The sequence below is a fragment of the Macrosteles quadrilineatus genome, unplaced genomic scaffold (assembly GCF_028750875.1).
Source record: "Macrosteles quadrilineatus isolate MER2022 unplaced genomic scaffold, UCM_ALF_1.0 Scaffold_6__1_contigs__length_79288215, whole genome shotgun sequence".
Lineage (NCBI taxonomy): Eukaryota > Metazoa > Arthropoda > Insecta > Hemiptera > Cicadellidae > Macrosteles > Macrosteles quadrilineatus.
In genome coordinates this window covers 71,236,174-71,249,300 of record NW_026542599.1, presented here as the reverse complement: position 1 = coordinate 71,249,300, position 13,127 = coordinate 71,236,174, and the positions used below count along the sequence as shown (strand labels likewise).

General features: G+C 36.3%; 2 protein-coding genes across 2 annotated transcripts in view; one reads left to right on the top strand and one right to left on the bottom strand.

Moving 5' to 3' along the window:
* Nucleotides 1-789: 789 nt before the first annotated feature.
* LOC128997626 (uncharacterized) lies at nt 790-6,980 on the bottom strand. The gene is made up of 3 exons (XM_054423265.1): nt 6,905-6,980; nt 1,232-3,437; nt 790-997 (listed from the first exon to the last, which is right to left on the bottom strand). The coding sequence occupies exons 1-3, from the start codon at nt 6,978-6,980 to the stop codon at nt 790-792; spliced, it is 2,490 nt and encodes an 829-aa protein (XP_054279240.1).
* Nucleotides 6,981-11,342: 4,362 nt separating this feature from the next.
* Nucleotides 11,343-13,127, top strand: part of LOC128997625 (uncharacterized) — a 6,715-nt gene continuing 4,930 nt past the window's right edge. Inside the window, exon 1 of the mRNA XM_054423264.1 lies at nt 11,343-11,347. Coding sequence (XP_054279239.1) covers nt 11,343-11,347 — 5 coding nt within the window. The remainder of the gene's footprint in view (nt 11,348-13,127) is intronic.

Sequence of the window (13,127 nt, the reverse complement as noted above, 5' to 3'; positions counted from 1 at the left end):
AGCATTTAAAAGAAACATGTTATCAGTAATTGTTCTAGCTGAGAGCTCAAGTAGGGACAACATGGTGGCGAGAAGGTTCCAAGTGGAATGACACTCAACCCTCCACACATGGTTTACGGGCCTTTCAGCCGCGCCAGTGACCTTCATACATGGTTTAGAGGCTTTTTAGTCAGCCGTGCCAGTGACCTTCACACATGGTTTACGGGCTTTTTAGTCAGCCGCGCCAGTGACCATCATTCACACATGTACAAGGAGTAGCTCAAGTCCCTCCAGATTTGAGCGCCTCAATGTACAAACACATTCAAAAATAGCCCCACTCCAGTTGGATCCCAGCCACCATGTGTTTCGCATCGTGTTTTGGCTGGATATTCTCCATCAAGCGCGACGAGCTGTCGCCATTTATCGTCAAGACAAGAGTGGTATTTCTTAGGCCGGTGGAACCAATCTACGAAGAACTTCGACCCTTGGATCTCAGGCCACCACCGTTACCACCAAGAAACATAGAATATGCCACCATAAAGGTATGTAGTGATAGTGGAGAGGGGAGCGCAACACATGTGCAGCATGTGTTCAGTGTCCAACATGATCTCTCTGATGCTGGTCGTTAGTGATTTTGTTCAACATTATTTATATCGCAGAGTATGTGAATTTTTGAATTTGAGTGAAGAAGACAACGATTCAGACACAGATTCGGAATTTGGGGTCAATTGGGGCCCGGGAGGGTGGAACGGTTGGAACGAGGTGGATATTGGGGATTGGGAGGAGCTGAGTGACAGTGATAGTAGTGATTCAGGAGTTGAGATCTTGGTGAGTTTTTTGAATTTTAAACCCATATGGAAGTGTATCATAATTGCTACCATGTTTCCTTTTTGGTCCAGTAATTTTAAACTGTTTGACTTCACTGATTGTAACTATATTTCTATCCTTTGTTCGTCTGATTCTATTTTCCTCAATGTCCATTGTTTGTGCAGCATCACCAAGGACCATCTCTTTCAAACTGTCAAATCCAATCTTTTTAGAAGTTTTCATGTTTAATGTAAGCCCTTTTACTTTACAAACGGGAATCAATTTTTGTTTGTTTGTTGACCACACGAGGTATGCATAGGTTTTTGGCCCTCCAGATACAAACTCTGTTATGTATGAACCTGGTCCATACTCGGCCAACTCATCGGTCATTTCCCCTAGATAATCTCCCGTGGGAACTCTGTACAAACCACCCTTGTATACATACAATACAGAATCAGTATCATAATACAACACTTGACCACCCAAGGCATCTAGATGCTCATAGAGCTTCAATCTCGCTTGGGCAGTAGTGTAAGCAGCCACCACGACATTTACATTTTGCAATGGCTCCCCAACCTCATCAATGTACTCCCAGCTGACAACAAGAACCTCATCATTGACAATCTGTACTCTATTTACATCTATTTCGGGGCTAGTTAACATTTTGAAAAGTGTTTTTGGGTCTCTGACAATTGTAGCTTTAGTCTGATTTTCACGCTGTCCAAATTTTCCCCAAAACGAGTTCAACATCAGTTTAGCCAATGACCTTAAGCCACCATTCTTGATAATTTTGTCTTTTTCCAATTGGACACCCTCTTTTTTAAAATAATCCTCAATGTACTTGTTTTTGTCCTCGTCTGTTTCACACCAGCCCGGGAACCCAGATGCTTCCTGTTTCATTTTTAAAAATTTATTTATAAAGTCAGTGAACAACCCACCGTTTTCATATGTAGCTACCTTATACTCCCAAAGTTCATACATATCAAGCACAACATAGCCCTTTTCTACAGCTTTACGAACTTCGTCCATGGTCCAGGTCCCAATTAGCGCTCTGTCACCACTTTCGTGGTCGCAATCACTTTGAATCTGACCATCTCCACAAGTCGCACACAAAACAAACATTAACTTGTCATTCATTTTGGCCGGGAGCACAGGATGGTAAAGATCGCGTGGTGGGAGTACTTTACACTTTAATAGGCCTTCGACATTAAGACCTCTCTGTCTACACTCTCTATCACCTACATAGATTGTCGGATGGCCTACAGGGTATTTACCGTATTTACATACCCAGGGATAGAGAGAGCATACATCAACGTATTCAATGGCTTCCCCTTCAGCGCATTTGTGATACGTTTTAGCGTTCCCGGTTCGACCCCCAAAAAATGCTTGCCTCGGATTCAGAGGTAAATTGTTGAGGATCGGCAACTTGTCTAAATGTTTCAGGTTTTCTGTCTTTTTTAACTTTCTAAACTCACATTCCCACATTTGTACGACGTTATCGCCCAACTTTGCTATTTTCGATTTGGTCCGTTCATATCGCAAATGGAGTGAGTCAGAGGGATCTTCTTTCAAAGCAAGTTCACGGTCGTAGGGAAAGCATTTAGGGCATCCGTGCCAGTAGCAGCCTTGAAATTCATAAATATTTTGACCGTCAAACCCGTCAACTTTCATTCCATTAATTTTGACCTCTTTTCCACGCCCAGCGTGTTCTATTCTAACTCCACGTTTCTCCTCTTCCCATGATAGCCACTGTAAAGCAATAGCCGATTGAGCGTCTGTAAGCCTATACCCGTTTTTAGGAACGATGCCGATAGTATTTTTCTTCAAAAAATTCCGACGGAAGGCTAAATTGCATGCGCTGGCAATGGTCACAGCCTCGAGAAAGGGGTCAACATTACACTCTTGCAGGAAAATTGAACGGAACTTTAAACAAGCTTGGGCCAAAATATCAACATCCGAGATACAATACTCGAGGATTTCTTTCTTAAAGTCAAATGTAACGCGGTTTGCAACTTGTTCATTATACCAGTTTTCAAAATCTTTGTGTGATTTTTCAAACATAGATTCCGGACAGTAAAACTCTTTTGCCGGCATAGGGCCCACATAATTTTGATTCTTAAGGGTGTTGAAGAGGTGGGGGAAATAGCCTTTCTTCTTTTCTGGAGGCAAGTCAAAGGCCTTGGGCAGAGCAGCAAGAGGCATAGGGAAATAACTAAGTGAATCAACAAACCTCACATTGTCAATTTCCATCAAAATTACCTTAGTTCCCCGCATTACAAGTTTCGGAGTGAACTTTGTATCCTCCAGCACATACTTGAGCAAAAACTGAAAATCAAAGCCCTGCCCATTGTGAGCAATAACACAGACATCTTTGAAATTTTTACGGACTTGCATCACATAGTCCATGAACTGAGTGACTGGTTCAGATTTAAAGACTCTTGTTCGATTTTTACAAGCCATACAAAATTTAGCCTCAATACACTGATAGCAAAACTGTTGTGACACACACAAGTTTACTTGATGCAATTTAGACTCGGGATCTGAGGGCAGGGACTCATCTTGGCGGGTTTCCAAGTCAAAGAAAATAAACAGAAAATCTTTTGACTTGGGCTTTCTCGTGTCAGGTTTCATATAACATTTGTGGTTAGGGTCTTCAAAAGAACCACACGGTTTACAGTATACTTCACCACATTTGTGAGGTTTGGACCGTTCTCTAATCCAAATCAGTTTCCCGCAATCGAGACATTTCTTTACATTTTTACACCTATCAGCTTCATGCGCGATAAAACATCCCTGATTTTTGTAGGTCATGTTACATTTAGGGCACAGAATACCGCCATTTTCCTCTACACAAGGGGGTGAGATGGTCTGACACTGTGAGCAGATGTTTGAGCAGCGGTGGGCTCCTTTGTGATCATAGGGTATATGGCATGCTTCACAAAAATATGTACAAACAAAAGCAGCAGTCAAACTGTTAATCACATTGTAGTGACCATCGTGAAACAGTAGATTTAGTGTGAATTTTACATTTTCTACATTTCCCTCAAAGTAGACATCACGACCTTTGCTGTCATAGTTGTACACGACAATTTTGTAATCCCTTAAAAACCCTTGAAATTTTTCAAGCTCCGGGATGCCAGCTCCACCCTCTGGCATTTCAACTCTAGCTCGACGCACAAGTTCCTGGGCCCTGATTGTTTGCCTATTTGCCCTATCCTTTCTAACTGCATTATAGTCAGGATCTTTACTTACATTGGCCATAGCCACTACAATTGCACGGGGAAGACACAATTTATCTTTATTATTTATAACAACAATTCCCCGTCTTGCCTTGCATTCCTCATCAAACGTATTGTAAAACCCCGGCCTTACCCTTCCAGAGCCTACAGGAAGGTTAATTCTAGTGCATTCCACTTTAAAGGTGTCGGTAGATTTGATAGATTCAGAGTTTGATTGCACAATACCACCAAAGATTTGCCACAATACGTTCTCATCAATTTCAGTAGCCGGACGAAAATTTACATAGCCGGGTGCTTTTGATTTCAAGTTCAGACTCTCCAAAGTAAACCCAAGTTGATCATTTTCAAAAGCTTGTTCTTTCATACTATTTACAATTTGTGCAAACCCTTGTCTCAACCAATCAATCTCATTAGTTTCTGGAGGCGGATTGGTGAATTTAAATACAGTTTTACTCCCATACAATCTAAATTTATTTACATAAGTTTGATCAGTACTAATCAAAGTAACAGGCTCAACTACTTTTACGGGTTCAACTACTTCATCAGATACGTTATCGGCCATACTAACATCCATCGTCGTCAAACGCCTAGAGCAAAGTAAAAGGGACGCAGAGACACAAGATCTAGAGGGGACACAGCCTGCGCGCGCACACAGCTAAATATAGCACACCGATTGCACACAACAACACTGAAACACAAGATGTGGTGGGGACACAGCTGCGCGCACACAAAGCTGAATATAGCACACCGATTGCGCAATACGTTACACTAAAGAAACAAAGATCACTTACCACTGATGTACCGTAAATAATCAAGCTAACATATAACACTAGAAATAACTTGCAAACATAACCTCAAAACATCAAACACAAGAGCACACATCCAACACGTTCAATTGCCAAGAGCAAAGTGAAAGAAAATAAGTACTGAAAAGTTTAAATAGCAAAAATTGGCCAATCACACAAAAGATCACCTATTTATAACCAATCAGGTACAAGCTTATTACAACCAATCAGCAACCAGGATACACACCTTTAACACTTCCTTGTTTTGTTACAGAACCGTGACGATGAAGAAGAAGAAGAAGAAGATTTATAGTATTTGTAAATATTTTTAAACGTATGTAAATATAAATCGTAGATATAGTGGCATTAAAACATATTTTAAATCAAACAATCTGTGTAATTATTAAGGACACATAACTCAGTGGAGGCTATTTCATTTGGCAAGAGTTAATCATTACAGAGGTTATATCAGTTGGCGGGAACCTACGTATGCAATACGTAAAGTGAGGCTTGGCGAGAAGGTAAGGTTACGTTGTTTGGCGCGGAAATAAAAATAAGGTTATGTCACTTGGCGGGAAGGTGAGGTTTTTTTCATTTGGCGCAAAATTCACTTAGCGGGAAGGTGATTTTTTTCGTTTGGCGGGAAAATAAATGTGAGGTTATGTTACTTGGCGGGAAGGTGATTTTTTCGTTTGGCGCGAAAGTCACTTGGCGGGAAGGTGATTTTTTACGTTTGGCGCGAAAGTGAGGTTATGTTACTTGGCGGGAAGGTGAAGTTTTTTTTCGTTTGGCGAGAATCGGTGAAGAAGAAGTAAGGTTTTTTTCGTTTGGCGCAAAAATAAAAGTGAGGTTATGTTACTTGGCGGGAAGGTGTTTTTTTTAGTTTGGCGGGAATTGGTGGAGAAGAAGTAAGGTTTTTTTTTGTTTAGCGCGAAAATAAAAGTTAGGTTATGTCACTTGGCGGGAAGGTGATTTTTTTCGTTTAGCGCAAAAGTTAGGTTATGTTACTTGGCGGGAAGGTGAGTGTTTTTTTTCGATTGGCGGGAAAGTAAGGTTATGTTGTTTGGCGCGAAAATAAAAGTGAGGTTAGACCACGTGGAACCAAAAGGGGGCGTGGCCTAGGAGGAGGGGTGGGGATGAAATGCTGCTCTCTGATTGGTGGCCTGAAGTACAGCGTACCCTACTTGTGATGTAGTAAGTACTACCTGCCTAGTACGTACTACCCCCTAGTACTTACTAGAGTGATTCACTAATAAACAAGTCAAAACAGGCGTGCGGCGATAATCAGCTGTTTGTCGTTCTAGTAGCATTGATAAAAATTTGAATAAATGGTGTTTTTGGCCTCTGGGGGCCTCTAGGTCTTACCATGCCACCTACTGTAATAGCTACTTCCTTATAGGGAAATTTGCTAAAAGAGAAAATTACAAAACGCAACAATCCTATCGAGATAAAAAATTATTATTTGAATTACGCTATGTAATTGATATTACTTTATAAACAATTAATTCGCAATTTTACATAATTCCTAATATGTAATCAATATCCTATCTAATTAAAAAATATTGTTTATTTAAATCACTTAGTTATTACATATTTAAATCTTATTTACGACCAATAAGAACGTACCTATTTAATTTGTACTAAAAAAATACCCCCGCCACAGCAAACCTGCAGACTAAGCGAATTTCAATTTGTCTGATTACATTTTTACTAAAATATTTCCATAAATAAGACATATTTATTCCCGATTTAAATAACATTAGATTTAACAAGTGCTTAGGTTTGCTGCTACGGGGAAGGTCAAAAGTGTTTTTTGACCATGTCAATAGTATAGGATGAAATAAATACATTTGCCAAATTTTATCAATATATATACATAAACAAGTAAACTACAACAGTTTTCATTTTCTCCATAAGAATAACATGAGAATTTTAAATTATGTACACTTTTTTTATTTCCTCCGTGACCGTTAGGAACACAACAGCGCTTCAATATACTAAATTATTTCTTTTTTTAAGCTCTACAAAATGGTTGAGAAAGAAATTGCAATTTTTTTTGTTTTTAGGGTAAAAAATGGGAAAAACCCCACTTACCTGGATCACCAAAATAACGCAATAAAATTTCCATTTTCTGTCGAGATGACAGTGCCTCTTCTCTCAACTTCCCCATTGCCAGGCAAAAGCTCGTTGGTCAAAAAATCAACACTATCATTCTCAAATCGCAGTAATTGCTTACAGTTACCAATATTTCTTAGTTCAAGGTATGTTTTCCTGTTAAGAACTTGTAAAAACATCGCCATATTTGCAAACGAACAAACTGAAGCATGCCCTTGAGCGTACTACATAAAAATGAAGTAACTACTATGCGGACTGGTTTTTATTCACCGAAAGAGCCTAGTAGATACTACTTTCCATAAGTGATGTAGTATGTACTATGGGTAGTACGAACTAGCATTTTATTCACCTGCAAGTCGTAGTTTGTACTAGAGGCTAGTATCAACTAGCATGTTTATTCACCGAAAACCGAGTTAATACTTCGAAAAGAAGTACGAACTACCAAATACTACCTGTCGATTTGACAGAATTTGCACAAATATTGAACACGTTTGAATAAAAACACATAGATAAAATAAACTTGTTTTCTTTTCGATCCTAACCTCCAGCCCTTTACGAAAATGGAGATCAAAGAAGTACCCAGCTGCTCCTGATCATTGAGCTTTAAATAAATGATCCTAACATCTGATCTTGGTCAGTAACAAAACTAAATCTCACTCCACTTACACTCATCCTTCACTCATATTATTTGGGTTCAAAATACGCACCATCTCAACTGGCAATGCCAATCATAAAGAAATATGTCCGTTTGCCTTATTATATGTTCATATGTAATTAACGTTCATAAAATTGTTTATGACTGTATTTTATAAAACAAATCAATAAAAGTAAAGTTATTGGTTACGAAAAACAATTAAAGCATGAAAAAAATGCATAACTTTTACATACGTCAATTTTGTAAAAAAAAAATTAAAATCCAAACACTCTTTGAAAAATATGTGTGTATTGGAAGATTAGTAATCAAGTAGAATTAACATCGCGTATCTACAAGCCAATAATTTCCGCGAAACTCTAATATCCGGATTGTTTTGTTTAATCCCGTGCAGCCTTCAACGTTATGTGTAAAATCAAGACTAGAACTATAGGGTTTATCGCAGACATTTTAAATGAATCCAGTAAACGATCAGATACAATATACATATTTGTTGTTTCATGATTTTTATGACAATCAATTCACAAATTGGGTGTGGAATTATGTATAGGAACAATGAGGAAGTTTTTCTAAAAATACGAAGGAATGTCGAATGTTCTGTGAGGATATAACCCCCCGCCGCAGCAAACCTGCAGACTAAGCGAATTTCCATTTACTCGGCTGGATTTCTACTAAAATATTCCCGAATTTGAACGGATGGTGTTTTTTGCCTCTGGGGACCTCAAATCGAAAAAGTAATTCGGTCCCGGGTGTCGGTCTTACCATGAGACCTACGGTAATAGCTTATTACCTATATGGGAAAAATTAGAATAACAAACACCTTACTAGGCTAATATTATGTCTCTCACAAATTAAAGATGGGCTAAAAATGATATGTAATGTTGGTATAATATTTTGCACCTAATTAATAAATTACTGAAAGAATTCACAAGAGTTATTCCATATACAGCAAATTTGCTAACAGTAACAATTAATTTCAAACAGACGCAGAAAGGGGGTTTCAAACAAAGCGTCAGGCATTTATATTTCAATATTAAAATTATTGTGTTTTTTGTGGAGGAACATCTCCAATACTTTCATTTATTTGTGTACCGGTGTACATACTATATTATATTATAATTAGCTTCTGTACCCGTGCTTTGCAACGGGAAGATGTATTATATGGCCTAATCCAAACCCTTGTTAAGTAGTTCGAATTTATAAACAAAAGCCACCAAATTTATACAATAAATTACCTACATTGAATTGTCTTACTTTTAACATTAAAATGTATCAATGACATAATTGTCATAACTTACGGTTATAGAATCTTTCTTTAATTCCATAATCAATGACATAGTTTTATAAATAATTGTGTAAAATATTTTATTTTAGTTGTTTTGATCAGCTGTCTGAAATTGTCAAATAATAATTCAACAGTTGTGATTGTTTACATTGAAATGTCAACACAAAGGTAAACAAAGGTTGTGAATTTTCTTATGCTCCTGGAGAACAATTAATATTTACTTTTGAAAACCTCACCTCAAAACTTTGGACATCCAAGGGGTGTAGCCCGAGAGGAACTCGGGTAAGTGAATAGACCTATGATATTCCTAAATGTGGACCATCGGTGTGTCTGTATCGGTTTAGTATTTTAGTCATGGCAGCCGCACAGGCAAACATACACCATCTCAATTTTATTATAGAGATAATAGAGATAATTTTTAGATTGACTATTAATACAACTTCAGTATCCAATAGTCAATGATTATACTGTACATATTATAATCATGTAATATGACTTTAAGCACACGTGCCTTTAATGTAATATTGCAAATGTGAAAGTGGAAAATTTGTTTCCAAACTAGTACAAACTTTGCTCGCTCATTCCTCCCAACAAATATACTCCAGCTAATCCTTCGTTTGAGCTTAAATTTGTTGCAACACTTGATTTCAACTGATTCTGTGTTGAAGCGGGTAATGTCTGTCAGCGAAACAACTTTGCTTTTACAGACTGCTTAAACACCCACATTGAGTGTAATTTGGATATCAACATAATGTTTATGTGTCACAAACTTCGTTCGCATCCGACCTTTTAAATGTAAAATTCTACAGGGTGTCCCGTAAGTACAACAATCAAACTACGGAAATTTGTTCCATAGGTCAAAATAAAGAGGAAATTAAGAATGAATTAGGAATTAAAATTAAGGTTTTCAAATTTATTTTGCTAACCATATCTGTCACCAAACAAACTAATATCCAACCAGTTATCTGATAGATGAAGTCCTACTTGAAAAAAGTGAATTGTTCTAAAATCGATGCCCTTCTAAATAAAGAACTTATAACAATGAGAAAACGTTAGTATTTTGTGGGAATAGTGTGTTTTATTTTGGTTTCGCTCCGGTAGTTTTGCGATGTTCTCAATTTATTGCGAGGCTATAGCTCTAAACTGGCCTTGCTGTTCACGGGCAATAAATAAGCCATTTGTACTACACTAATGTGGTTGAAACTGGCTCTCTCAAGAGTTCAATTAACTTGCATTGTGTTAAGAAAAAAATTAAAACTAATAGTAAATTAAGTATAAATGAAACTCTCCAACAATTAAGTGTGCGCTACAAAAGCTCTTCAGATGGAGCTTTTTTATATACTAGCTACCAAAAAGTTTAATTTATTGTTTTAATATAAGGATAAGGTTTTTAAAAGACAACTTTTATTACTAAGCTTAATCTGTTTATGTTTAAAAACAAATCAATCATAACTTTTGGGTTTAATAACCTTCTAAACCTTTCTTTAAGGTGTAGATATACTATTTACAAATTTAATATATTATAAATTATTATTTTTATCATAGATAACAAATACTTACCTAATAATAACTGTGTGAAACGAACATAACCTTTGAAAGCTAAATGGTGTTATTTTTTGCCTTGAAAATAAGATTTGAATATATGCAGAATTTTCATACGGGTCTCCTAGTATATTTATAATGGCATAAAAGATATGTACTATTTGTATGCGAAAATACTCTTTAAAAAGTAAAGGTTAAGTATACGTATAATGAATTAGTCTTGAAGAAGCGTTCTTGAATCACAGTTCTTGAAGCATAGTTTGATGAAAAGTGAGTTAAATGTAACAGGTAAAGGTTGAGCATGAAGTTATGATTTTTTGACTGATGGACTTTGTTAGACTCAGGAAGTACTTTGTGATGACTTCGCAGACTTGCACAGGAAATTAAACGCTTAGAACGTGTCTTAAAAACGAATTAACTTGTTAGGTTGGCAGCACTGAGTTCTTGTTGCGTTGGAAAAACAGCTGTAACAATGCTATATTAGTAAACGAATGAATGAACAGGTGAAAATGCGTTTACACGTACGAAATTAAACCTGCAGACTACGCAAATTTCATTTGATTAAATTTTGATAAATATAAGCCAGTCATAATTTTCCCCCTACTTAAATAAAATAACATTCCATTTTACGAATACGTAGCCTGCGGCTACTTTGTGGTGAAGGGAGGAATTGGATTAAATTTGAGCCAATACTGATTACAGTTTTTATGAATGTGCCATGAATGTTAGAACAGTAACGGTATGGATCATAACATAAACAAATGACGTCACTAACCCTCAACAACCACACCTGAAATAGTAGATGAGTTGGCTTGACTGTACAAACGTTATGGATAGATTGTTGAGCTCATAAATGTGTAATAGCTTGTGTTAGTTTATAGAATATTGTTAGTGCATTGTCTTAGTGTTTTGTTAGCAGTAAGCTAACAACAAAGTACATGAGGTAAAGTTATAATCTGCAATCAAATGTATTTAAGTATAACAGTTAGCAGGGAAGTAATAGAGTGGATTTTTACTTTCTTCCCCTATATGGAGAAAGTACCTATTGTGTTCGTCAACATTTTCGAGTTTGAGTTTTGAGTGGATACATCTGTTTTGGGTCCCTTGTAAGTGATGTATGTGTGTGCGGATGTGCACAGTGCTACAGACTACTCCTGTGGTCCGATTTTGATTAAATCTGGTATGTAGGTACTAATCCATGGTATCTCCAGGCTTTTTACATTTTTTTGAAATTTTGATTTTTAATGGTGTTTTTTTACATAAAAATCCATAAACGGAGAAAATCAAGTTTTTACAAAAACGGCCCGAACGGTTTTGATTAAAACTTAGTGAGTGTAGACAAATTTTTTAACCCCAATTGCTTTAAAAATTACAGTTTAAAAGCTATTGTAATTTATGTGGTTGTTCCATAAAAACCCTATAAAATAACGGAGATATCGAATTTTTTAATAGATCGACTAATTTTAATGAAAATGTAGTATTTCTTTATCATCCTTATGATTCCAAACAAAATGGTTCCTCCCCCCATTGCTGTAAAAATTACGGTTTAAAAGTTATTGCAGCTTTTGTGATTTCCCCCATAACTACCATAACTACTCCCAACATTTACTCCATGATAAAGTTTGTTGACAATCTAATGGAAAAAAGTATGTGTCATTGTTCATATTGTTTATTTTATTTGGATTTCATGAAAAAAAGGTAGACGATGAAACGAATTAATCAGGTATTTCCCAAATGACCAACCAAGAGTTGCCAAAACTAAGTAAACAGTGTTCACGTGGTACAAAGCATTATCAGTGATTAAAGTTCAAAGTTTGCGTTATCAGTGAGCCTTGGCCATTGTTATTCTAAGAACAATCCACCAATGGCCGTTGACGCTTCAGTTGCGCAATACTTACGATTAAACCAATATTTGACTAAGCATTGGAAACACTTGACAATGCGAGACGAGACAATCTCCGTCTTTAACACAAATGTTTTTGTTTATTTTTGGGATCAACGTGAGTGGACGATTTTAGGTGGTTGACATAATCGTGTGTTACTTTTCAACTAGCTGTTACCCACGGGCTTCTCCCCGTTTGACTTCATAAGTGACAAGTGTTAATAAAACTATTGATTGGTTAAACGCTGAAATAAACAAAACAGAATACAGTAGTACAAACAAAAAGGTAATAAATTGAAAGAACAACATAAAAATAAGTACAGCTGAGGTATTTTTAACATAAGGTATATGGAAAGTTCTCTTAGGAATTACGACCTTAAAGGGCAATTTACGGAATAATGGATAGTTTTGCGCAAGCTTTCTCGTCATGACGAACATTTTAAGTATATGGTTATGGGGTTGCGACTTGTAGTTTTCTCAAAATTTCATGGGTATTTTTGGCTTTATATATAGATTCGATTGTTTATTTTACTATTTGTTAAGCCTTCCAGTGGTCAAGAAATGAATTAATGATAATAAACAAAATAACAGTAAATGCAATAAATAAATAAAAAAGGTCTTTATTTAGCGATCGTTTTTCAGATACAATAATCTGGTTTTCAAAACAACTCTTGTCCTTAATACTAATAAACTATTCAGAACAACTATAAAACAATATATAAAGAATCTATGAAAACTATGTAAAATAATCCATACCAACAATCTATTTAACAATCTTAAAATAATAAAAAATCTATAACAAACATTACTTACATTACTAACATTACTAAATTTTTTTAAG